General features: G+C 31.4%; 2 protein-coding genes across 6 annotated transcripts; both read right to left on the bottom strand.

Moving 5' to 3' along the window:
- Positions 1-828: 828 nt before the first annotated feature.
- Positions 829-3,563, bottom strand: LOC137820045 (growth-regulating factor 1-like). Of its 2 annotated transcripts, none has more exons than XM_068623825.1 (4): positions 2,612-3,563; positions 2,032-2,464; positions 1,462-1,907; positions 829-1,217 (listed from the first exon to the last, which is right to left on the bottom strand). In XM_068623825.1, the coding sequence occupies exons 1-4, from the start codon at positions 2,796-2,798 to the stop codon at positions 1,210-1,212; spliced, it is 1,074 nt and encodes a 357-aa protein (XP_068479926.1). In that variant the 5' UTR covers positions 2,799-3,563; the 3' UTR covers positions 829-1,209. The 2 variants fall into 2 exon arrangements, with proteins under 2 accessions (XP_068479926.1, XP_068479925.1); XM_068623824.1 differs by having other exon boundaries at positions 1,437-1,907; positions 2,612-3,375.
- A 9,163-nt stretch (positions 3,564-12,726) lies between these two features.
- LOC137820271 (uncharacterized) lies at positions 12,727-24,446 on the bottom strand. 4 transcript variants are annotated; one of them, XM_068624251.1, is made up of 19 exons: positions 23,924-24,446; positions 22,833-23,141; positions 22,277-22,465; positions 21,996-22,079; positions 21,248-21,307; positions 20,829-20,873; positions 19,786-19,991; positions 18,596-19,060; positions 17,771-17,897; positions 17,485-17,682; positions 17,316-17,405; positions 16,864-16,926; positions 16,271-16,345; positions 16,121-16,171; positions 15,789-15,869; positions 14,938-15,072; positions 14,502-14,609; positions 13,808-13,873; positions 12,727-13,041 (listed from the first exon to the last, which is right to left on the bottom strand). In XM_068624251.1, the coding sequence occupies exons 2-19, from the start codon at positions 23,133-23,135 to the stop codon at positions 12,973-12,975; spliced, it is 2,415 nt and encodes an 804-aa protein (XP_068480352.1). In that variant the 5' UTR covers positions 23,136-23,141; positions 23,924-24,446; the 3' UTR covers positions 12,727-12,972. The 4 variants fall into 4 exon arrangements, with proteins under 4 accessions (XP_068480352.1, XP_068480354.1, XP_068480353.1 ...); XM_068624253.1 differs by having other exon boundaries at positions 23,569-23,926; XM_068624252.1 differs by lacking the exon at positions 23,924-24,446 and adding an exon at positions 23,404-23,583.
- Between the last annotated feature and the right edge of the window lie 306 nt (positions 24,447-24,752).

Genomic DNA, 24,752 nt, shown 5'->3' with positions numbered 1-24,752 from the left:
ATACCTTACACATGAAATTTTTTATTTTGTTCTTTGTATGAATGAGAATAAGAAGAGAAAAGTTTATTAACGAGTCTGATACATTGAAAACTTAACAAGTGAATGGTGAATCGATCTAAATTACAATTGATAATATAGAAATATATTTTTAATGAAATATCAATTTATATGAGAAGATAAAACTTTTTTTAGAAGAAAAGTTATAAACTTTTGTATCTAACTATCTTGTTATCAATGAAAAATATCACTTCGGTGAACAGTAGAAAAAACATCAATTTACAATTATAATATGCTATCAAAATAACATTTTTCTTTATTATTAATAAAAATAATAAAAAATGTTATTTCTTACTTCAGTTATAACTTGGTACAAAATTGTGATGGTATCAGCACTCGTATTAATATCTGTGTAACTACAGAAGAGAAGTACTTTGAGCTGTTAAAAAGCTGGATAGAAATGATGTGTACGTGTCTCACCAGTTTTAAATATATAGCTACTACCATTGATGTAAGATCAGACTCAGAATTTATTCAAACCATAAACACTTCATTTTCTATTTCTGCCACTATCAATTATGACTCAGTCATGTGAGTGACCCAACACTCACACAGTAGTCAACGTTTTTGAATTCTGCAGATTTATAGCAGTCAACTCAGAATTGGAGACAATAAGAATTTACGGAACGGATAAAAACAAATTTAGGCCATGCTATTTCCTTCCCCTTATTACGTAATACAATCACTTCCTTATTAGTTTTCAACAAAAAAAAGAACTTCACTTTGAATTGGCTTAGTGTGATTACAAAGAGATGAAACCAAGTTCACAAGTGACAAACAACCAAATCCTGTGGGCCATATAGTGCACTCAATTTCACAGTATCTATGAACCACAAAATCATGAACCAAGATTACAAAGATATGCCATTTTTTAATGTTAGCTCAACCATTATGAGCTTTGGCTTAGTCACAGAATGTTTGGTACTGTGTTTGAAACAACTTAACTAGGAAAAAAAACATTAGCAGCATATTAGCATATAGGATTACACATTAGATCTCTCCATGGAGACACAAATCCCTTTCAATCGCCTTTATGGCAGAAGAAAAGAAGGGGGTGTGGCTGAAAGAAGACCCCCAAGCATCTTAACCCCACCTTCCAGGTACATTTTTGGCCTTTGATTCCGTACAAGGACCCATTATTGAGATGTAAGCTCAACCATCTGCAAAACATAAAGAACCAGATAGAAGGTTACAGAAAGATCCTAACTTGTATCAGACCCAGAACCTATTCACATAAACTTCTCACTGTTCACCAATCAGAGAACAAACTAGAAACAAAATGTTTTTCTAATGAGTCAAAACTAGCTTTAAAAATCCAATTTTTAAATAATCTGATGAAAGAGTTACTAGAAAAAAAATTCATGAACAAAGTTATCAACCTATTTATTTCCAATTAGCAATTACCACGGTGGGTTCTGGAACTGAAGGCTGGAAAATCATGAGAAGAGGTGGGAATGGAAATTGAAAGTTGTGTTGTGGAAGATTTGTCATCCAAATCTAGCCAAGATCCTTGTCTTCCTTTGTGGGGCCATTCATCAAAGAAGCGGTGAACGGTTTTCTGAGGTTCTTCTTTTCCAAGATGGCCTCCTCCACCTAGCATGTAGCAACCACCCTGATCTTGTTGCTCTTGCTGCTTTGAGTGGCTCTGAAGTTGCAAGCAAGAATAATCATTGGACAAGCCAAAGGAACTCCTCTGTTTGTTGGAAGAAGAGGAGGAGCTCATAGTCAATGGTGTGAGTTGCCAAGAATCATCCATAGAGGAAGCAGAAAAGCTTTTCATGATACCACATGGCTCTGTGAAGAAAGCATGCTCATCAACCTCTTCTTTCTCTCCGTAAGCATACCTACTCCTTTATTAAAAAAAAAAACAAAGTGTGTGTGAGAGAGAGAGAAGAATAAATGAATTAGGAGTCACAGACACTTGAAGATAGTGCTTTTAAGTTTAAGCAGAGTGATTGTGAAAATGACAGAAACCTGCAATCTGTGTTGGACTGAGAGCAAGAGCCAGTGTCAAGAAACAAGGGAGCACTGTTGTCTTCAAAGGACAAGCCAATGCCAGAGGACCTTGATGGAGGGTGCTGATAGAGAAAGGAGGCATAGTGTGGAGGGTGGTGTTGGTGTGTTTCAGATGATGCAAGAGGAGAAAGAGTATTGACAGTATTAAGTTTGGTGATTGATGAGATTGGTTGTTGAGTTGAAGCATTTGTGTTTGTTGTTGGTGTTGTTTTCAAAACTTCCACAGGCTTTCTTGAACGATTTTTCCCTCTGTGCATGTGCCTCTCACAGTACTTTGAATCTGGGTATGCCTCTTTGGAGCATCTCCATTTCTTGCCATCAGTTCTTCTACACCTACCAGGCTCAGGGTCTATTTTTCTCCCCAAACCCATCTGCAGGTAGTTCCATCCAACTGCACACAACTCAGTTAGTCACAGCCAAACAAACAAACCAACCAACCCCTTTTGTCAAAGATTTGCACTCTCACAACAAACACAGTGACACAGAAAAAGAGAGACACAGTAAGAGAAAAAGGAAAAGAAAAGAAAAGAAAACTCACAGTGCTGTGGCTGGTTAGGCAAAAGCCTTGAGGACAGAGGGGAATCAAAGTAGCTCCTTTTTATTGTGAAGAGAAGATCAGGCGGAATGGAAATTCCTGAAGCCATGTACTTGTAGATTAGAGCTTGATGTTCAAGCTCTTGCCACTGTGAAGGGGTGAAGGGAAACCTGTTCCTTCCATTCATCATCAAGCAAAAAGAGTAGCAGAAGAAGAGGGAAAGAGAAATGCAAGCCAAAGAGAAAGGATATATATAACAACAGCCAAGTGATGTACTACACCAGAGATAAAAAAAACTGTCATGAAAAAAAAAACTATCCTTGTTTCAAAGCAATGTTGCTTTAAAAAACTAAACCAATAAAAACAAACTAGTTGTATTTTCAATAAACCATAATGATCCAACTAAAAGAAAAGTAGATTTTGAAAAAGAAAATGTTTGTATGTGAGAGAGAAAAGAGAGTGGTGTGTTTGTGGGCTAAGAGTATTAATATTAGAATAGGTTATGGAGAGTAGAGGAGGTATATTTATTGAGGTTACAGAATCTTGTGTAGATGGATAAAAGTAATGGTTGTGATTAGAGAGGTGAAGCATGAAATGGTCTCTCTCATCTCATCTCATCTCTGCACCTCTCTGTGTCTGATGCTACTGCTGCTCTGCTGCTGCTGCTGCTGCTGCTTAAGCTGTCTCTCTGGCAGCTCTTGTCTCTGACACATCTACGGAAATCCATAAACTAAAGAGAGAGAGAAAGAAAAAGGCCATAAAAACAAAAGAGGAAATACTTATTATTGGTATTTATTAATACTATCAGAGTTGAGTTTCTGAGAGCATTGTACGGTTCCCAGCTTTTACTGCTACTAAACTCTTTTACTTTTTCTGTTCCTTTACCTCACACACACCCCAGAACCCCCCCACTCAACATTTTCACCTTTTCTTCATTTTCCAAACGTAGAAAACCAGACATGCACCTGCACACTGCATTTTTAATACTCCTGTACTTTTCCTTTTCATTTTTCTCATTAATAATACCTTACCCATTTATTCATAAATCCGTAAATTCACTTTTTTTTCTTCATAAATAAATAAATATGCTTCTGGGGGGTACCATTTTACATGCATACATATAATCCATAAGTATACTTATATTAAACAAATACACTACTAAGTAAAAATTAACTAAATTAAATATTATTTTAAAAATTAAAAAATTATTAATGTCTAAATTGATTTATATTTTATTTAATGATCTTTGTTAAAAAAATTAATTTAATTATACATACATATATATTAACCTTATTCTACAACATGCACGTGCACCAACAAGGCACAACATCCTTCAAGAAAAAAATAAGCAACTTAAACTTTAAAAAAATGTGAAAGTATTGAAATCATTTTTCTTTTTGTTACTTGGAGCCTTTTTACACAAACTTTTATACTCTAAAAAATTAAATTAATTCTTTTTTTTAACTATAAATAAATAAATAAAATTAGTTAATGATTTTTTGTTCTCCTTGTATACACCCTTAATAAGAGAGTGATTCAGATCTTGATTCTACAGTTAGGTTATAAATTGGAGACAGTCCTCACATGGCGAACCATCTTTTTTCTCTTTACTATAAGAATTTGAACATGCCTCAACGCAGGGTTGTTTGCGTTTCAGCACCATTATAAATTAATTAATCCACTTAATTGTAGAAACCACGTGATATCTATTTGGCACATCTACTATAACCTAATAAATATATATAATAATTATTATTATTATTATAATTATTATTGTTCAACTTGCCAATTTCACTAATCAAATCCAAACTATAAATTTCAAGAATTTTTTTAAGATGATTGAGTTTAATGGGATTTAAAATTAGTAGTTAATGGACCTATTAATATTAATTTAAAACCTCATAGATAACAGAAGGTGTCATTTTTTGATATATAATCTCAATATTTTAAACAATTTTTTCAAAAAAATCAATAACGTATAAGTAAAGCCATATAAAAAATTCGTGTTAGTCTCTTACTATTGTAAGAATATATCATTTTTTTTATTAGTAGTGGTCTTGATGTGTGTAAATCAAATATTTATTAATTTTAAATACTGCTAAAGAACTTTAATTTTCTATTTCTTTTTATAAATATTAATAGAAATTAAAAATACTTATAACTTTTCATTAACCTAGAATATTTAAATTTTACTTTTGTATCATAAATACTTAGAAAATTTTGAAAAATAATTTAACACCCGACAATTCGATTGAGGTAATTAAGATAACAAACTCAGCAAAATGATAATAAAAAGGTAATAAAGAAAAAAAAAATATCCACACGTCAATGGTAAAATAGATTAAGATCTTATAGATACAGTTTGAATTCGATGTTTCTAAAAAAACATGAAAGACATTATATTTTAAACATGTAATTTTGGAATTCTGAAAAATATATTTATTAGATTTAATCAAATTATTTTGTTGTATGTAGACTAAGAAAGTTTTAATCCATTTCATTAAAAAGGTGCTTTCCAACCAACAAAAAATAGTTTTTAAAGATAACTATATTTTTTACATCAAAACAAACAAATATTTATTAATCTTATAAATATTAAACTTGGTAAAACAAGCGAACTTAAAAAGTCAAAAATAAGATAATAAAAAAAATTAAAAATTTATGTATTTAATTATAAAATATTTTAGACATGTTAGCATATTGAGTGATGTTTTTCTTTTATCATAATTTATTCATTTGTTGGTTTTTTTACATATTTTATTTGAGCACTGAATTGTCGTTCAAGTGAAGAGTAATCTCACATGCATCATTAGATCTCACTCAAGCACCAACATAGCCACTTAAGTACTAATCTAGTCATTCAAACAACAATACATATAGCTTAAGTTATGGCATAAGGCTTTAGCAAGAGAGATGTCAAGATAATTATTTTTTCTTTGGAGTCCTCAATACTCAAGTGATAAGTGATTGCTAAAGTAGTGAATATTCTGATTCTCATTATTTTTGTATAAATTGTTTGTTTGTTTAAGAAGTCAAGTATTGGTGATCACTTAGGTGACGAGAGGGCACTCGATCGAAAGAAAGTTTGAATCAATTATCTCTCCTTTGAAGTTAGTAGCGCTCAAGCGACATGAAGATGACCAAGCAATGAGTCTTCACCTGTTTGGTTAATTCATCAATAATGTTATTATTTTTTGTAGGAAGTATATGTATATGTATTAGATGAGATTAATATTTGTTGGATGTATGTGGTATCACAATAGATGTGTTAGAACAAAAATTCAACATCCTGCAATTTTGATTAAGCGTTTAAACCAACAACATATGTAATTGCGTCTTATAAGACGAAGATCAGATCATACAAATGTATCGCCTATTAGACAATAAGAACACCATGATAACCAACCAAAACCATATCATCTTTGAAAATTGAAGATCAAACGATAAGTACAATCAAAGACCATGAGCTGATAAGATATCAAAGAATATTCCTGGAACTCAAAGTTTGTCACTCAAAGAATATCTTCAAATGTTTGTCACTAAGAGAGACTGCTCCAAAAGCCAGCATCTTTCAAATATCTTTTGGGTTTTGAGCAAAAGTTGCAACAATCTGTCAACTCTTTTGAAACGAGTTATTTTCAACTCTAGCGTAACTATTTGTCCTATATGGTGTGCCATTTTAGCCATTACTTGGTATAAAAGGTTCAACTACCGAGGAAGATAAGTATTGTTAGCTATCATAAATAGCTACTCAACGGTTAGAAAAGATAATGCAACTACTTTTTCCAAACCTATATAAAAACACTCTTCAAAGAGAAAAATAAGAATAAAAGCTATGATTTGCAAGTGTTAACACTCTACTAAAATTTCCACGTGCCCTAAAAGTTTTGTAAGAACATAGTTTGTATTTATTCTAACAAACTACTAGAGATTGTATACGTTGAAAGATGTTACATGGTAGTAAGCGAAAATTATGATATGTTGATCACTCAAACTATGTAACTATCTTAAGTAAAAAATGATTTGTAAAAGAATAATTGACACTACAAGAAAATCATTAGATATTAGAGATCAAAAATAATTATTCACTATATTAACTAAATTAGATATTATTTTAGAGACTAAAAAACTTATTGGTATCTAAAGTAGTTTTTATTATTAATAAATAGCTTCTAAATTGGTGAAAATATTGAAACATAACAGTTTTGTAAAATTTTAAATATGCATATCTTGCTCAAGTAAGAATAAGGTGAAAAAATGGAGTCTCGGATCCATTTTCGCTCAAGCGAGATAATTTCTCTCATGCTAAAGAAAAATTAAATTTTAAGATTAGTTTGTGTTTCTGTTTTATTATTGTTTATTGTTTTTAATTAAATTTTATGTGATTTTTAATTATATATTCAATTGAAAATCTTTTAGTTTATGTATTTTATGTTATTTTTAGATAATTTGTGTGTTGGTTGAATTTTTGAGTTTTGGTGCGATTTAATGGTTCGATTAGGTGTAATATGAGATATAAGATATGGAAGATGTGATTGAGACAAAGTATTTTTAGGAAATGAAATATCGTGTTAAGATTGTTAGGATGTGCATTGACTAGGATTTCGTCTAAAAGGAGGTATTTTGACTCTACTGATATAAAGGAATCATATAGATAAAGTTTTTCAGGTTGTGAGATTCAAAGGAGTTAATTTGAATGAGTCATTTGTTTGGAAGATAACTAACTTGACCTATTATATAAGTTAACAATGTCATACTAGGTGATATGATATTGAGATTATTATGCGTATAATTGTGTGGGTTTCATAATTAGGTAGTATGACACGTGCGGATCTATGAGTCTAAGTCAATGCACAAGTCTTTCGAAAGTCTGACATGAAAAATATGAATTATGAATCATTTTAGACACTTAATTGCTTTAAAAAAAATGTATGAGAATTGATAAATTGATGTTTGATGTTTGATCTTTAAAGTGACATTTATATTAGAAATTTTCAAAATAGCTAGCTTACCATTTTGTTTGTGTGGTGTTTGTTTTCTTTATCTGTAATGATCAAGAGCAAATATTTTTAGATGATAGAGTTTCAATTTGAACTAATGGAGCAACTTATATGTTTATTTAATATTTTATTTGAAATTTTTTACATATTAAAAATCTTATATGAAAAATATATTTTAAAATATTACATGAATAAGATGAACATTTATAAATACTTAACTAGATATTACATGTGCATTATAATATTCATATGTGATAAATAAAAATGTTATATGCTACACATATTTTATAAATAAATATTGTAAAAATAAGTATTTGAAAGAAAAAAAACATAGAGATTAATATTTAATGATAAAATAAAGTCAAAACGTTGTGATCTTATAAGTGGATCGTATAAATGATTTACAATTGTTAGTTATACACAGTAAAAATATGTTGAAAACTTATTATTTATATTATTTTTATCATTAGTGCTTATTTATTATTTATTGTTATATTATTGTTCTGATTTAATATTTATAATTGCTAATGTAATAAAATAAAAAAAGAAATGTCATAAAATCTTTTAGCGATTAAGGAAATGTCATATAATTTTGGCGTCAATATTCTTTTATCTCTGAGGCTTATAATATTTTTTAAATATTTCCACACATTTATATTTTTTGAAAATCTGTGTTTCCTTATTCCATTCATGTTTATTTTTAACCAACCAAAGGCCTAAAGTTAAAGTACTTTTTCATTGTATTTTTACATAGAAAGCAACATCAGCTAAAAGTACTTTTAATTAGTCTTATTCGAATAAATTTTATTTTATAGATAAAATATTTATAACAAAAATATTCAAAACCTTTATTTACTAACTTTAACTCCAAGATAAGTTTTATATCATTAATAAAATTGTCAAAATCTGTCTATGAATAATAAAATAATTATTATTATAACGAAGGATGGAGTTTGAGTTTAAATTTCTAACTCAATTCGATTTATTAACCCTTTAAAAAGATGGATTTGGATTGAAAAAAAATTAATATAAATTAAAATGAACTTGACTAATTTGATTAGCAAGTTAAACTTGAAACATTGAGTTAAACCTGAATTAACCTACAATTGATATCTATATTAATTATAAATCTTTTTATTTAAATTAATATCATTTTTAACTACAATAAATGACTGGGTAGAGAGGGTGAATCATGACAATTTACTCTGAAATTTATACTAAAATAAATAAGTTGATCAAACACTATAAAAAAAAAATCATCAAATTACAATTAATTTTATAAACCAAATTAATTAGTTACTATTTGACCAAATTAATTAGTTACTATTTGATTAAATTAAAAATTATTTTATAAATTAAAAATTATTGATATTTAAAATAGTTTATGTTATTAGTAAAAATTTATAAAGTAATTTTTAAATTTGTGTATCAATTAAAGTTTTAATTATTAATATTTTATATTTTAAATTAATCTGTTAGACCAATTTATAATTTAAAATATTAATAATTAAAATTTTGATAATTAATTTAGATATCAATTTAAAAATTATTTTATAAATTATTTATTAATAATAAAAATTATTTCAGATATAAATAAGTTTTTAGTATTTAAAATAATATCTAATTTAGTTAATATAATGATTAATTATTTTTTATCTTAAATTTAATTGTTATTTAATAAATATTTTACAAGTGAAATGAATCCAGTAGTATAGTAACAGTAATAGATGAAGTCAGAATGCAAAACTTTTCTGGTTTATCAGTGTTTGAAACTGAATCTGTGATTAAGTAATTAAAGTTTGAAGTTGAAGTGAAAGGGTGAAAGAGATGAATAAAATGAGAGGGAAGGTTGGTCTGATATTAAAATTGTTTGGTTGTATTAAATTCTGTGAGGTATTCTTGCAGTGTTAGTATTGCAGAAAGGTAGAGTACTAGTGTGCCTTCTTCACCACAGTTCATAACATATCATATACTCTGCACTGCACTGCCCTGCTCTGCCTCCTCCACCTGGTCCACACCCTCTCCTCCTCCGTACACCACCACTGCTTCAGTCCAACTATCATTTCAAATGCATTATATCTATCTCTTTTATTTCTCACATTCTTAAATCTGCTTCACATCTTCATTTAACTTCAACTTTTTTAACTTTATTTTTTCAGTCCTCTAACTTTCTTTTCTTGTCTTATTTCAAATTGAATGCTCTCAAACTTTACTCATTCATGCAAGGAGTTTATGGTGTCATAGAGTGAAGTATCATGTTAAAATACTTGAAGGTTTTTAAATTGTGAGATAAATATTACCTGCATAATAAAAAACCAACAATATATAAATGTAAAATATCTAGAAATATCACTATAATTTCATAATGTTTAATCTTGTTTCCTAGAGTACTTTGCATGATGATATTTAGTGTATGATTTTTTCAACAGCTTGAATGAACATAGTAATAAAGAAAGAAAGTGGTATATGGTGCTGCAAAGAAGAAAATTAAATGATTAAGATTAAAGCTTTAGTGGAAATAGATAAATAAGGTAGAGGATTCTATAGTAAAGGAAAGGATAATTAAGTTCATTTAGCTTATACCAGTTATTCCTGCAAATTGTAATAGCTTTTCCTTTTAAGCACTTTTTCTTTTGTCCAAATATACATAGAAACAAGAACAACTAAAGTATGGTGTATAACTGTAACAAAATAAAGTATTTTTGTATGATTGCATAACTGTAACATTACATGATACTATTGCAAATCACTCAAGTATGGTGCATATCTGAAGTGTCTCTTTTTTCTGTCTAGTCTTACTCCTACATCCAATAAAGAGGAAGTGACTGAAAGACCACAATTTCCAATTTTAAACAATGTTGAGAGCATTTATAGTTAGAGAGAGTATTTCAATACTTGTTCAATTATTTGTTCCCCTTTATCAAAACACAACATCTATGGTCTCTTATGCTTGTCATCACCTACAAATGCTTGTCAAAAAATAACTACCATGTTCTTTTAAACACTTGCATGTTCAAGATATAAGGGACTCATAAAATGTTTCCATATTGTGACAGCTTCAAGGAAAAATGCCTATATCTTTCCTATATAGATAGCTATTGTTGGAAAATGGCAAAGTTGGATTTTCCCTTTTGGAAAACAAGTGTTCACATGTAATTTCAAATCTTAAGGTTTCTGTGTTTACTTTTAGGTTCATCTTTGATGTATATGTTGTACTAGTGATCACAATTTTTTATTTTCAACAAGTCATTCAGAATTTATCTGTCATTGGTTTGAAAATTGTATAAGTAACTTACACGCATGCACATTATTCATGAGAAAAGTGTTATATAACTCAGTTTCTGTTCACATTCTCTTATTCATAAGAAGATCTACAACCCATTTGATTCAATGTACAATGTTAATTTTTTACATTATTCTAGCTTTGAATCATGGAGTAGAGTGTCAGATTTTGAACTTGGACCACAGTCGTACACTCACCTCACGCTTCTTGAATAGTTATGATTTCTCCAACTTGCAATGGAAATGCTAAGTAGGTATCAATTTCCTTCAATCTGTACCTGTGTAACATGTGGGACAACATTTGCAAATTGATTTTTTCATGAAATAATAAGTTAAAAATTTGATTTAACTCTGACAAACTATTACATGTATGAACTAATGTTAAGTCATAGATAAGCAAAACTTGATCAAAACATGTCTAAAATGGTAGGGCTATGCTAAAAACCTGACTAGATATCGACAAATATAGAATGAACCCAGCTACATGGCTATTTTTCAGAGAAGAAATTTGTTAGATGCAGTGTAAGTTGAAGATTTTGAAAAAGCTGATATGAGTATGGCCCATTTAAAATAACTCTTTTCGTTGTTCCTTTGATATTTGTTTCAGAAAAACTGTAATAATGGGGAGCAGAAAATGTTATGAAGAGGTTAAGATTGCCACGTGACTTGCCTTTACGTGTATTTTCAACAATCCTATGGCCAACAACAGCAGCAGAAACATTTAAGTGTTGAGCTTCATTTTAAACTTGATAGTGTGAAAGAACTTAAGAAATCACATCCTCACAACACAATCTAAGAACACGACAAGGTGAGAGATGAAGTGGAGACTGTCATGTGAAGTGAGGAAAGTACCTAAAGCAGCAAGAGGGTAGTTAAATCTAATAAAATTTGGTCCCCATAAGGATGAGAGAAACCATGAAGCAGCTAAAACACCTGTTTTCTTGTGTGTAGGAAGGACCAGGGACCAGAGACATGTCCATGTCTGCTAGCAACCACCCATTTAGGCCATGGATCACCAGACACGGAAGGAACCTTCACTTTTACTGTCTTTGAATCAGTAGGCCTCTAAATTTCCACTCAGTCAAATCTTGTTCTGCTACTTTGCTCCTCTGACTCATGTCTCTACTCTCCAAAATCAACAAAAAGAATTTTTTTTCTTAATTGATCTTTACATTAATTATTCTGTTTATTTCAGTCCAATTAATGTATTTATTAAAAGACTGAGGTTATTTTTAAAAAAAAGTATATTTATTATTGTTGTTATTATTTAATGTGAATGAACCTTAAATTGAATTCATTGGGTATTTGGCAACTCAACCTTTTAATGAACACATTACAAGACACTACCTTAAACACAACAGAGTTGTATATAGGTTCTTTAAACCTAAAATACCTCAAAAACCAAACAGTTGTATAAGGTCATATTTATGTGTGTGATATATATATTATAATTGGATCTTAAATAAAATTCTAAGTCTTATACTCCATCTAAATACCAGTTCAAAAGACAAAATAGAGAAAAGACAAAAAATAGTTATATGATGTGACATGAAAGGAAAAGTAATATGCATTAATGAAGTGTTAAAACATGTTCACAAATCGTTAGTGCAAGCACTCCAAGGGAGAAAAAGGTTACTATTAACTCAATAGAAGCAGCTATGATGAAGTTTTAGTTAAAATGCTTGGAATTGGAGGAACATTACGACAAAAATCAAGCATACACCTGGTCTTACATTTATAATGGAATATACATTAGTCCTTGCAAATGTTTATAAGGATGTAAAAAACGTATTCGGCATTTCAGCTACCAAGTTCTGCATTATATCTATATCCACATTGTAAGCATAAAACTTCTACTTTTGGTGTATGAAAAAAAATGTCATTTACATAGAATGAAACCTTAATAGCACTTATTAAGACTAAGTATACTATCTAACTAATTATATACAAGTTCTGCAGCAAGCCTATGCGGGTGGAATTTTTCGTTACAATGTAGGGAGAAAATTTTAACTCATACATAATATAGAGAAATTATACAACAATGAACTTGCGTTCAAGCTTGGTAAATATTCCCAAATAGCTCTATTCCTTTTGGAAAAAAGAGAGAACAAGATCTGTATGCACAGAGAAGAGCTGTGTATCCACGAAAAGCTGTTTAGCACAAGACAACAAAGGAGAAATCTGCATTAGTAGTGAACTGATAATAATACTCAAAAACATTAAACATCTGCAAATATAGAATAGAAATGTGTTGAACAAATTACATGAATATGATAAACATGCCAAAAGTATTTAAGCATGCTGACAAATAAGTACTCTAACAGAACATTTAACCCATGTGTACTTATAAAAATTATTGCTCATTATACACATTCACTGTGGATGCAGTTGAGAACTCAACCATCACGTGTTAACTTGACTTTTGAACAAGTCAATCCCTCAATCAAGAACTAGATCGAATCCAGGTGACAACTAGCTATCCTCCACAGCCATATGTTTCAAGCGTACAAGACACTCAACAGCCACATGGTAAAGGTTCCACATGAATCTCAAGATTTTAGTGAAACCCTTCAACACCCTGGCTTGGCCTGATGCCAATAGATAGAAGCTTGTCATTGGCTGTAGATATATTAGATATCCCAATAACAGCTTCAATAGTTGAAATAAATAGACCACGCCTAAAATATCAAGCATCACAATGATTCTCAAGCACTAACACAATTTAGCTAGAAAAACTACACCATGAAACTATGTTTGAATCATATTCACATAAATATAACTTTCGGAATTGGACTTGAGTAATTGAAAATCAAATACATTTTGGGAGTCAGTTCCAGTCATTTAAAACCAGAAAGTAAATAAAGATAACTTTTTACATAATTAGCATAAGTCATGATGTAAAGTTCATGAGCCAAACCTTCATGAAAGGCCTATCGCGATAAGGAAATGAGTCGATGAAACTCTCCTTCAAAAGCAAGGATACCTGAACGTACAAACATTCATATCTTCAAATCATGAGCTAAAATCTGTCATTTGCAATGCAAGTTAATATTTGCAAACAATGACACGCATATGAATTAGAATTATTCAATTTACATGGTCTTGTGATGATTGTTATTTTAATTCTGCTTATTGAACATAAGAATATGATCATTCTACATCTCAATGCTAGCAACTTGAGCAAAAGCTAGTATGAATTTTCTGGAAGAGACAAAGAAAACATAAGTACAGACAAACAAATTAAACTTATCTAGCTTGTGTGCCATATCACTGAACTCAAAATTATAGTCAATAAAGAATTGTCAGTAAAAGGTAATGTAGTTGTATGGGGATTATTAAAAGATTACCCTCTAAAGAATTATGGCGCTTGTTTTGTTGGAGGACAAACTATAAAGTAGAACCAATAAATTTTAAGATGTACTTTTACAACCCTACCCTTCCATACCCAAATCAATTGAGCATTAAGAACTAACCACTATATAACAGGGTCCAAGTGTATTTGATTAAATCCTTATTTTCAAAGGTGAGAGAGACACTAGAGACAATTGGAGAAAATATGTAGATAACACATAAAAATGTAATTCTGTTTGTTGTTAAGAAAAAACACGGACCTTATCATCATTGGATTGTACATTGGTTATTGTATGCGAACGAATATTATGGCAAAGCGAATCCAAATAAGACCTTAACACTGATAAGAATCCCTTGGCAGCTTCTACCTGTTGGAAAAACAACACAAGATTATGTAACATTATGTTGACATGGCTGTTGAACGTGATATAGAAATATGAATAATTGATTCGTTTAAAATGTTAAACTTTTTACAATATGAATAACTGATTGTTGACAATATGACATTATAAACCTATCATAAACTACTTGTATTTTTAAAAAAAATCGATAAAATTGAGTTATTAGGTAAATGAATAACCAATTTATTAAAATGGGTATTAAATACTTGAAAGAAAAAAAAAAGCAAGAGAAAGGAACAGAGAACATAAGGGAGCGTAATACATAAGGAGGAAGTGTTAAATAAGAGATACGCACCTGCACTTCTGTGCATTCATATACTGGCCTTCTCATACCCAAGTAACTTTCTCCCACAAGAGTCGCATGATAAGGGCGTAAAGAAGCCATTAACTCTTTCTGCCTTGGCAATTGAGGTATTGTTGATGACTTCACCTATAGTGAAAAAACAGCATTTTTTGTAAGAGATCATGTGTATCCTGCTATAACTTGAAAATAAAGTATGATAGAAGTTAGAATACAATATAAAAAGAAAATACTAGAGAAGCCCTGACCCAATCATTTTCAGGGCAATATTCAAGGAAATCTGCACTCACATAAACCTACTATATATCATCCAAACACATTACTTTTTTTATCTTGTTATTATAGTGTTACTCTGTTGCCTTAGTTTACTCATTGTACAAAAGAATTGTGATAACTCTTTACTTTTGACAACTGTAGATTCTAACTAACTCAGTTAGTTAGGGTGCAATATATTAACACCCTTTGTATAACTAATTCGGTGGGGTCGATTATACTTTGAGTAGAAGTTGCGCTGACCAATTCAGTTGGGTTGCATGAACAATCTGAGCACTTTCTTCCCAAATAAAAAAAAAAAACTGAATTTGATAAAAGATAGTTTCAAAGGAACACAAAATAAGAAAACATAAATGTATGTTGCAAGCAAATGATAATAATCGAACAGTATGAATTCAACAATGCATAGTAATGTTTCATTCATTTTCAACCAAGAATTTTGCAAGATAATAGGAGGGAAGTAGCCATGCATACTATTTCTTAACAAATACAATACAGCATTGTTTTCGGGGAAGGGGATGGAAACTATGCCTTATGGCATTGGAGAATTGCAAATGAAAAAAACAGCAGACCTGATTCCTGTTGACGTCGACCAGGATAACATTATTAGTTAACTTTGACTGAACTTCACTGGTCTTGTTTTTGATACCAACCTAGAGTATCAAATTTGTGGCAAGTCAGTTATGACATATGATACCATCAATATAAAAGGCCACAACAGAAAACAGTAGAAACAAAATTTAAAACTATATACCACAATAATCACTCTAATTTTAATGTTCCAATTTATAGAAGATATTATTAAATGGATTTCACAAGCTCCAACACACTATATTCAATATCATTATCTATGGAAATAAATCAGGTATTAAACTTGATAGTAAAGCAAGATCAGAATACTCACTATGTAAGGGACAGGAGCGTCCAGAAACTCAAGCATGTCATTTGGTAGAACCTAGAGAGTATGCTCTTATCAAATACTAAAGTGGAGAAGTGGTACTAAAAACTACGAAAATCCATATTGATTTTTAATCTGAAAGGAGAGGAACCAAACCGGCATTAGCAAGCTTTGCCATTGGTAGGGCCGGATTAGTGAAATAACTGATAAAACTGATGCAGATAGGATTCCCTGACCATAAAAGAATCAAATTGTTTCCATTAAGGATTAATATAAAATATCAACTATTCAAGTGAATTAAAGTCTCTAAATCAGCCAATCCAAGATTGGGTCAAAACCACAATATAGCTAACCATATTCATTGTAGATGTACTTGATTTTATAAACATTAGATATGCGCACATTAGCAAGATCCAAAAATAATTAATATAACTTCTGATGCTGTCTGTTGTACATTACATAATACAAGTAGCAAAATAGCTGATCATTAATGCATGAGCAGATCAGCAAGGCCAAAATGGGCACATCAAAATTCAAACTCAAATATTCCTAAAAGAGCAAGGGCAACTTAAGTACAAATATAATTACTACTGTTTAGTAAAGGAATAACAATAAATCTGAGAGAAAAAAGCATATATAAGTATCCAACCAATGGCTCAGATAACATTAGCATCAATATAAAATTAAATAGAGAAAATAAATAATATTCACAATATCATTACTGACTTAATTTGAGCGACAAGACATACCAAATTAGAACAGACAAAAACTATTTGCTTCTCCAGTAGAGCTCCTGCAAAGAATGTTAACACCTGCAGAATAGACATAAAACCATTCAAACCAACATGTAGCTGTAAAGTCCTCGACAAAACATTATGAAACTGCTACACACATATCAATACATTTGAACTCCAGGGCTCAATGGATCAGCAATATTTTAATGTCATATGGGCTTAATTCTTATTTAATCACGTGTCCTTCAACTCTTTACAGCTATGTTATTTTATTAGCATGTATATATCCCAATTTTTGCAATTGTTTTCCTTTCCTATAAATCAGTTGTAATACACGTAACATCTGCTTTCTAAAGTTGCTGAATAATTATGAAAATGGCACCAAAGTCAAATCAGTTTTTTACTACAAATGTTGAGATATTTGGTATAAGAACATATATTTAATCACAAGGTAAAACAGAACTTACATTTTCAAGTCTCAAGGTACCACACATGCACCCTACAGCCCATGTAGATAATGCAGTTGCCTCCTCCTCAGCCAGAAGAGAATTATGAGTCTGAGAAGAACAAACAAAAAATGAAGTATTTTCATGGGGATATGACCATCAAACACAATACATCACTAACCTAACTTACCTCTGCTAATTCCAGACCTGTACTGAAAGATTTCAAATCAACAGTTGAACCAGCAAGATGTAGAATTGCCTCATCTGGTCTGTGATACTCTAAGGGATGCAGGTGCTCCAAAGGATGAAACCTAAGTGATTTGCCCCTTGCAGGACAACTTAAGCAATAATACTCACTTACAATCTGTAATAATCCACAGTTGTTTGCCTGGGAATAGATAAAAATAACATAGCTATAAATATCAATATACACAATCCAGAAAATAACAGTACAAAACGCATTTTAAATTACAAACCTTAGCCCACTCAAGAATACCATTTAGGTCATTCAAATCCTCCTGGCCAGAGAATGAAGCATCTTCTGTCTCAGTATCATCAGCATCACTCCTGAAATTTCTTTCATCACAAGGAGAACCCTGAAAACTGCACGAGGCAGATGCTTAAGATGTATCATTTATAAGAAATGAACAGATCATAACTAAAATGTCCTTCACAGGGTGAACCTTGAAAACAGCATAAAACAGACATGTTTTATATAACCATTTGGAAGAGGCAACAAAAATATAATATACCACAGCGTATTCACACTAAAACATAACTGCATTAATACATCAGGATTAGCTTGGATAAGTAAAGATAATTTATTAGAAAGAAGTGTGCAAACAAAAAAAAAGGAATAAGCAATTTTATGTGCATTCTGCAAAAAGAAACCACAGCAGATACAGAGTTAAAAACACAACAGGTAGGTACTGTGAGTCATTAAATGACTGATATTCCTCATCAACTCATTCCACATGCCATACACGAGAATACACCACAGAACATAATAGTAAAGAACACTATTTTTTTATTGGCGTAATGAGCACTACTGAGTCAAAAATCAAACATATCTGCTTTCAAATGACGTCAAGGAATAAACAAAAAACATAATTATTTGAACCTGTAGAGAACCAAGTACATCAGACTACTCATACAGAAGATTTTATTATTAGCACTCTCAGATCCGACCACAAAACAAAACACATATATGACATCAGTCAAAGCACAGTGAACACCATTACATATGTTGAGTTCACATAAAAACAGACTAAATGCACAGAACCATGACAGTCTTAAAATACCTGCAGGAAGATTCAGAGCTTTCATACTGGCAATACCGCAAGAGTGGAAGAATAGCATTGGGTAAACGCCTATCTTCTGACTGTTTATTTGTTACAAAAGCATCTCCATACAAATCATTATCGTCAGCATTTGTAGGGCCAGATTCTTCATTAACAGTTTTTCTATCATTTTCAGGATCACAAGGCTCATCATTGACTCTATCATTAAATATATGCAGCTCCCCGTTAACTATTTGTTTATTGGGATAATTACTATCATCCTCAATGATTTCTGGTGAGGAATTTCTTAGGCTTGACTGAGAAATCGTTGGACTGTCATCGTGTCTATCTTCTAATCTATCATTCACCAACATGCACTCTGAATCTTCACCAAAATTTTCTTCCTCACAGCTACCTTCGACATATTCTAAATTTAAATCTCCAATGTTTTTAGTCAACCGATCTAGTCGTTCTTGCATGAAGATGCTACAAAGATATCAGCACATTTAGTCGTACAAAAACCATAAAAGTGTAGCATATATATTGTCAGGCTAGATTGCAAAGAATTCTAACATTCTATGAATCACACAATAAATTTGAGCATATGCTAAGACCAAATTTATGTCAAGTTAAAAGTTTCTTCACCAATAAAAAATAGTAAAGTTTACTCTTCTATGCCAAGACCAAATTTATGTCACAACAAACTACATCTTAGTGCCAACGAAGATTGAACCATTTCCAATTACTTTCAGCCAATATGTTATTTACTTCAATTAATATCATCTGGTCATAAATAAAACATGGTTTCTTTTCCTCTAACTTACATTGGGTGTGATGTGTTTGCCCAAGTACATGACTTCCTCACTATTATTAAACATTGCTTTGCTTATTTTATGTCCTTTTCAGCCAAGTTGATTAATTTAAGGAACGCAGATATTTATTTTATCTGTCCATTTGAAACTGAAAAATGTTCATAATAGTAAATATACTAATATTCAAGCAATCCCAGTGACAAGTCAATTACCATAAACATACAAAATACTAGCACTTAAGATCAATACCGCACATTAATCATATAAATCATCACCAGATCACTAGTTACTTGACACACTTCGGTGCATAAAAGACACAACATAGCCCAGTTAATACTAACATAACTGTTCTTCCAAAAATTTATACAATAAATGACATGTCAAACACCATCAACCTACCTGTTCAATACACCAAAGTGCAATTCAAAGAATGGGAGCCTTGAGAGAATGCAGTAACATCTTTGTGTAGTCAATATATGGCGTTCACGTTTCAAAGGAGAATAACTCGACTGTTTATCAGAAACCAGGGAGAGCAATCCAGAGGGTTTTTGCACTAACTCTTCAACTAAGACACAGCACCCATAAAGAGTTGAATTATCAGCACCCTGTGGCATTAAAAGATGCCCAAAAGAAAGTAGCGTTCTTAGTACAGAAATGAGTATAATATAGAAAACAAAAACATTAAGTAAAGCCATTAAGTATTCAAACTTAAGGATCATCTAAACAAAATACCAGTCAATAGGTCCTTAAGACATGGTTTACATGGTATGTGAATTTGGAAATAAAAGGAAGTTTGAAGGTATGTAGAAAATCACAAGGATGACAAAAATGTTTTCCTTGAGAACACAAAAGGGAAATTTGATATAATATATATATATAGCACAGGAAACTAGAAGCCATTTCAAAGCTTAAATGCGAGTATATGAGCCTTTGATGCCTTAGAAGAGGTAAACCTCAAAGGTTACAAACGTAGACCCAGGGAAAATTAAGGTCCAAAAACAACAAAAAAGGAATCCAAACTAACACTGGCCAGCTATAAACCTGTTGAAATAGTGAAAAGGAATTATTGATTAAAATATATGCAATTTAGGAACAAGCTACTACTTAAGTGGTTACTCAATAACCACTCTATGGATATTGCCAGACAACTGAGTGGTTCCGTAATCATCCAGTAACTCCTTTTCAATCATTTTTCCAAACAACATTTGCTAAGAATAATTTAGAAAGATGCATTGGACTAGTGAATAAAATGAAAAGACAGATGAATTAGCACATTCCATTGTGACATATATAATTCCAAAATACATTTCTGAAAGTTTCCAAAATATACAATCCAATTTTCATCCTTAGAATATATTGATGTAAGGAAGCAAGAGAGAACATTAGTATAAAAAAAATATGAGAAAGATGAAACAATGTAACAATTTGACCTCTTATGTTACCTGTAGCCTAAATACAAAAGACAGATCCCTTTGTTTAAGGTGTTCCTGCAAAAATCAATATACAAACACAGGTGAGCTTCAGTGTTTAAAAACTTGAACACTCTCCAACTTCATCATACAAGTTGGTCATCTTATATACTGATTGCGTGTTGATTATGAAGTTGGGAAGACTCAAACATAGATTGAACTCAATGACAGTAGAGATATGGATTGGAGTGAAAGTGCATTGGATCGCATGACAACAATAAAACAAACATGCTAGGAGTCTGTGTATGTACAATGAAGTTGCACAAGCAAAGTAACCAGATTGACAAATAGATATATCATTTCAGACTTTTTGTTACTAATTTAATATAATATTAACAAAGAAAATTTGCATGATGCATAATATTAGTGAAAGCAAAATATTTCATAAATACCTGCCCAAAAAGAATTTCATTCAATTCACTCATGGAAGGTGTTCTCTCGACAGCATTAACCTGAAATCAGATCCAGGAAAAAAGCAAAACCTAAGTATAAGCTCCACATTAGTTACTGAAATGAAAATAAATAAATCTAACTCACTGCAGATACTTCAACTAAAATTAGTTATTCAGATAACTGATGCAAAAAATTAAATACAAATCTGATTCATCAAGATGCTTTTTTATTACTAATGTATATTGTGGGTACCTAATCTAATTAGGTTTTTATTTGATAAAACGCTGTTCTCTTTGATGTATTTGGAAGAGCTTATTTACAGCTTATTTTTTACTTATGATATAAGTACTTACAGAAGCTTTTGAGAGAGCTTATGCAAATGGCTTATGATAGTTTCATAAACTGTTTTCAACATTTTCCAATAAATTCGGCAGGATAGCTTATGATAAAAACTTACAACTTTATAAAAGTAGTTTGAGCTTATTTCCCCTTTGATTATAAACAAAAGGAAGAGACATGTGGTTTTCTCCATAATATCAAATTGGGATGGGGGAATATCTTTCAAAAAGCTACAATTTTTTCCTGATACTTTTTACCGTCAAAATAATTCCCAATGCTAGAAGTAATCTGTTCTTAATATTTATCTGAAAATAATATTGATAATAGTGGTGGTGAAGATGTTGATAGCAACAATAATGGCATAAAACGGGTAAGGGAAATTAGAAGTTCGTAGTGCATACACCTAACCTCCAAGCCTCCAGGGAAGCAGAAAGAGAGAAGATCCTTGTCTTTAAGAGGCAGCTGTTTTTCTGGAGGGTAAACAAATAAGACCTGGAAAGAAAATGAACATACAGTTTTCATTATACCAATACATCTGAACACAAAATTAATATTCAGAACAGCAGCCAATGAAAGCTGTAGTGGACACAGCAATGTTGGAAAAAAAACAGTGATAGGACAAGAGGCAGTGAGAATAACTAGCACAGTTATAGTAGTGGTAATTAAATTTATGCATCAAATGATCAAACCTGAGGTTCAAGACTAGGCTCCACACGGGATTGATTCTGATAACCAAGAGCACTTCTTAATTTACCAGGGCCTTCAGACTTTCTTAAGAAATATTGCCTTTGCAGTGCCTGAATATCACAATTAGGATGAAGTCCAACAACCACCATGCTTTCAAACAGCTTTGTTGGCTCCTTCAATGACCTATGGTCCTGTCAAATATGAGGGAGTCTATCAGAGTCTGAGAACAATTATATTCCCAGGACAAATTAGTATGAATTCGTGTGCCGAGTCAAAAAGAAGGCACAAATCTAAAAACGCTGATAATGACATTTAGCAAGAAGAAACACATGTAGATATGATGGTTTAAGGTGAAAGGGGAAGCAGCTGAATGTTCAAGTAACTCGTGCTTGGGCCAAACTGCTAAACGAAGAACAAAGGGGGAAAACATCTAAAACCAAGGACCAAAAATCCAACAGTATCGACCAACTTAAATTTTCGTATAGTTTACGCTAGAAAGAGTGCAACAAACACCTAGTTCTGACTTCTAATGATTCAATAAGAAGAATTTAGTTTTACCATGTACTGTAACTGAAAGTTTGCAGCCCATTGACGCTTCTGAGTTGTCAGGATTTCCGGATTGTAATTATTATATTTAACTTCAGGAGGGCGAGAAAATCCTTTTAACATTTTTGTAACTTGATACTGCAGTTTTTGAAGTTGATTGCCACCTTGATCATTTTTTGATGAATATATAACAGATGGCCTTGGAGAATTCACAGCAGCAGCAACAGCTCTAGCCACATCCTCTGTTGTCTGCATAATAATTGAAGCACCCCATCTGGGACTACCAGACACTTCCTCCTTTGACATTCCAGTCATTTGCTCCTTCAGAACATACATACCAGTGATTTTGATAAGTAAACCTTGCTTAGAAACAAGATTAATTCCAAGAAAGTATCACTCAAAATAAAGCTACAAACAAATCTCAAAACCATTAAAAATGTGAATGCCTGAATATCATGCAAGCCAACATAAAATAGTGACAGCTATGAACAAATATACCACCAAGTCGCCAAAAACTGAGTCTTGATGTGTGCAGAAAACAAGAATTTTCAAGAAAACTTATTCGTTAAACATGGCACCACACCTAAAAATAGGTGATAGTGAGCTCTTCAAAAGTGCGATCAGAAAACTATAGTAATAACGAAAATCCAACGATGAACCCGGCAAAAACTTGGTCGTCCACAGTAACATCATCTCATATAAAAATAAAACAAACCCCCAAAACAAAATGTTTCCACATAGAACTTGCCTTCAACAAACAGCCTTAAGTATTACAAAAAACCCATTTTAGCACTCCATTCATAGCTCCTTGAAAGCTACACCAGTAACCATCCCATGTTTCATATTTACTGTCTTTTACACAAACTGAAAAACACACGAGGGTGAACACCCGATACACAAATTTAATGACATACATAAAAAAAATACATTTAATCTGATTCAAGATCCCCAAAGAAGAAAAATAATGAAAAAGGAAAATAAAAAATAAAACAGACCAAGGTTGAAGATGAAAAAAGTCGATTAAATTGAAAAGATTGAACACATACACAACAACTGAAATCAGAAAACCCACAAAAGCAAAACCCAAAAAAAAAGAAACTTACCACGAAATAGCGTAATAAAAGAAACAATAGAAAAGAGAGGGGGTTGAGGCAGAGATAAAGGCTTTGAACAAAAAGTGGGGCAAGGGAAGGGATTAAGGGTGGAGAGGGAGAGAGAGAAAAAAGTGATATTTAAGATTAATTAATTGATCAACTTCTTCAGGTAGTTTTTTTCTCTGGGTCTGGGAGGAAAATATTAAAGAAAAATTGATTGTGTTAGAAGGTGAAATGGTCCATGCAATGCCAAGCAAAGAAGAAGGAAAAAAGGTTGGCGATAGTAATTAGGGTAATAAATTGAATGTGGGAGTGGGAGTAGTAGAAACTTCGTAGGCGTCGAAACGAAACGAGAAACGACGAAACGACAATTGTGATGTTCACACAGAGAGTGTTGTAGTTTAGGACCAACAACGTGGAACGTTGCTTTTTCTCTGTTTTTGTTTGGATCGTTGATTCGTTTGGATGTTGCGTCTTTCTGCTTCTCACCCTGCACTTCCACATTCTCCTCTCTTCTTCTTCTTTTGTTTTTCACTTCATATAATAATAACATTTTTCTTTATTTATTTTGTAGTATAATTTCACCTTTTTATTTACTTTAAAATATATGTAATAATTGTATCTTTTATAGTTATTTAATGAGGGAAATTTTGATTGTGTTTTTATTATACATTATGGTCCACATTCCTAGCCATATAATAGCAATTTATAGTTTCTGTAATAAGATAATGATTTAGGTCCTGTTTCGGATAAACTCATTAAGAAAAAAATATTTTTAGAAACTAAAATTAAATTATATACGAAGTTATTCATGACTTATTAATAAACTAAAAAAAAA

This window comes from Phaseolus vulgaris, chromosome 9, assembly GCF_000499845.2.
Source record: "Phaseolus vulgaris cultivar G19833 chromosome 9, P. vulgaris v2.0, whole genome shotgun sequence".
NCBI lineage: Eukaryota > Viridiplantae > Streptophyta > Magnoliopsida > Fabales > Fabaceae > Phaseolus > Phaseolus vulgaris.
The sequence above is the reverse complement of the archived record's forward strand: the minus strand, read 5'-3'. Positions and strand labels throughout refer to the sequence as shown.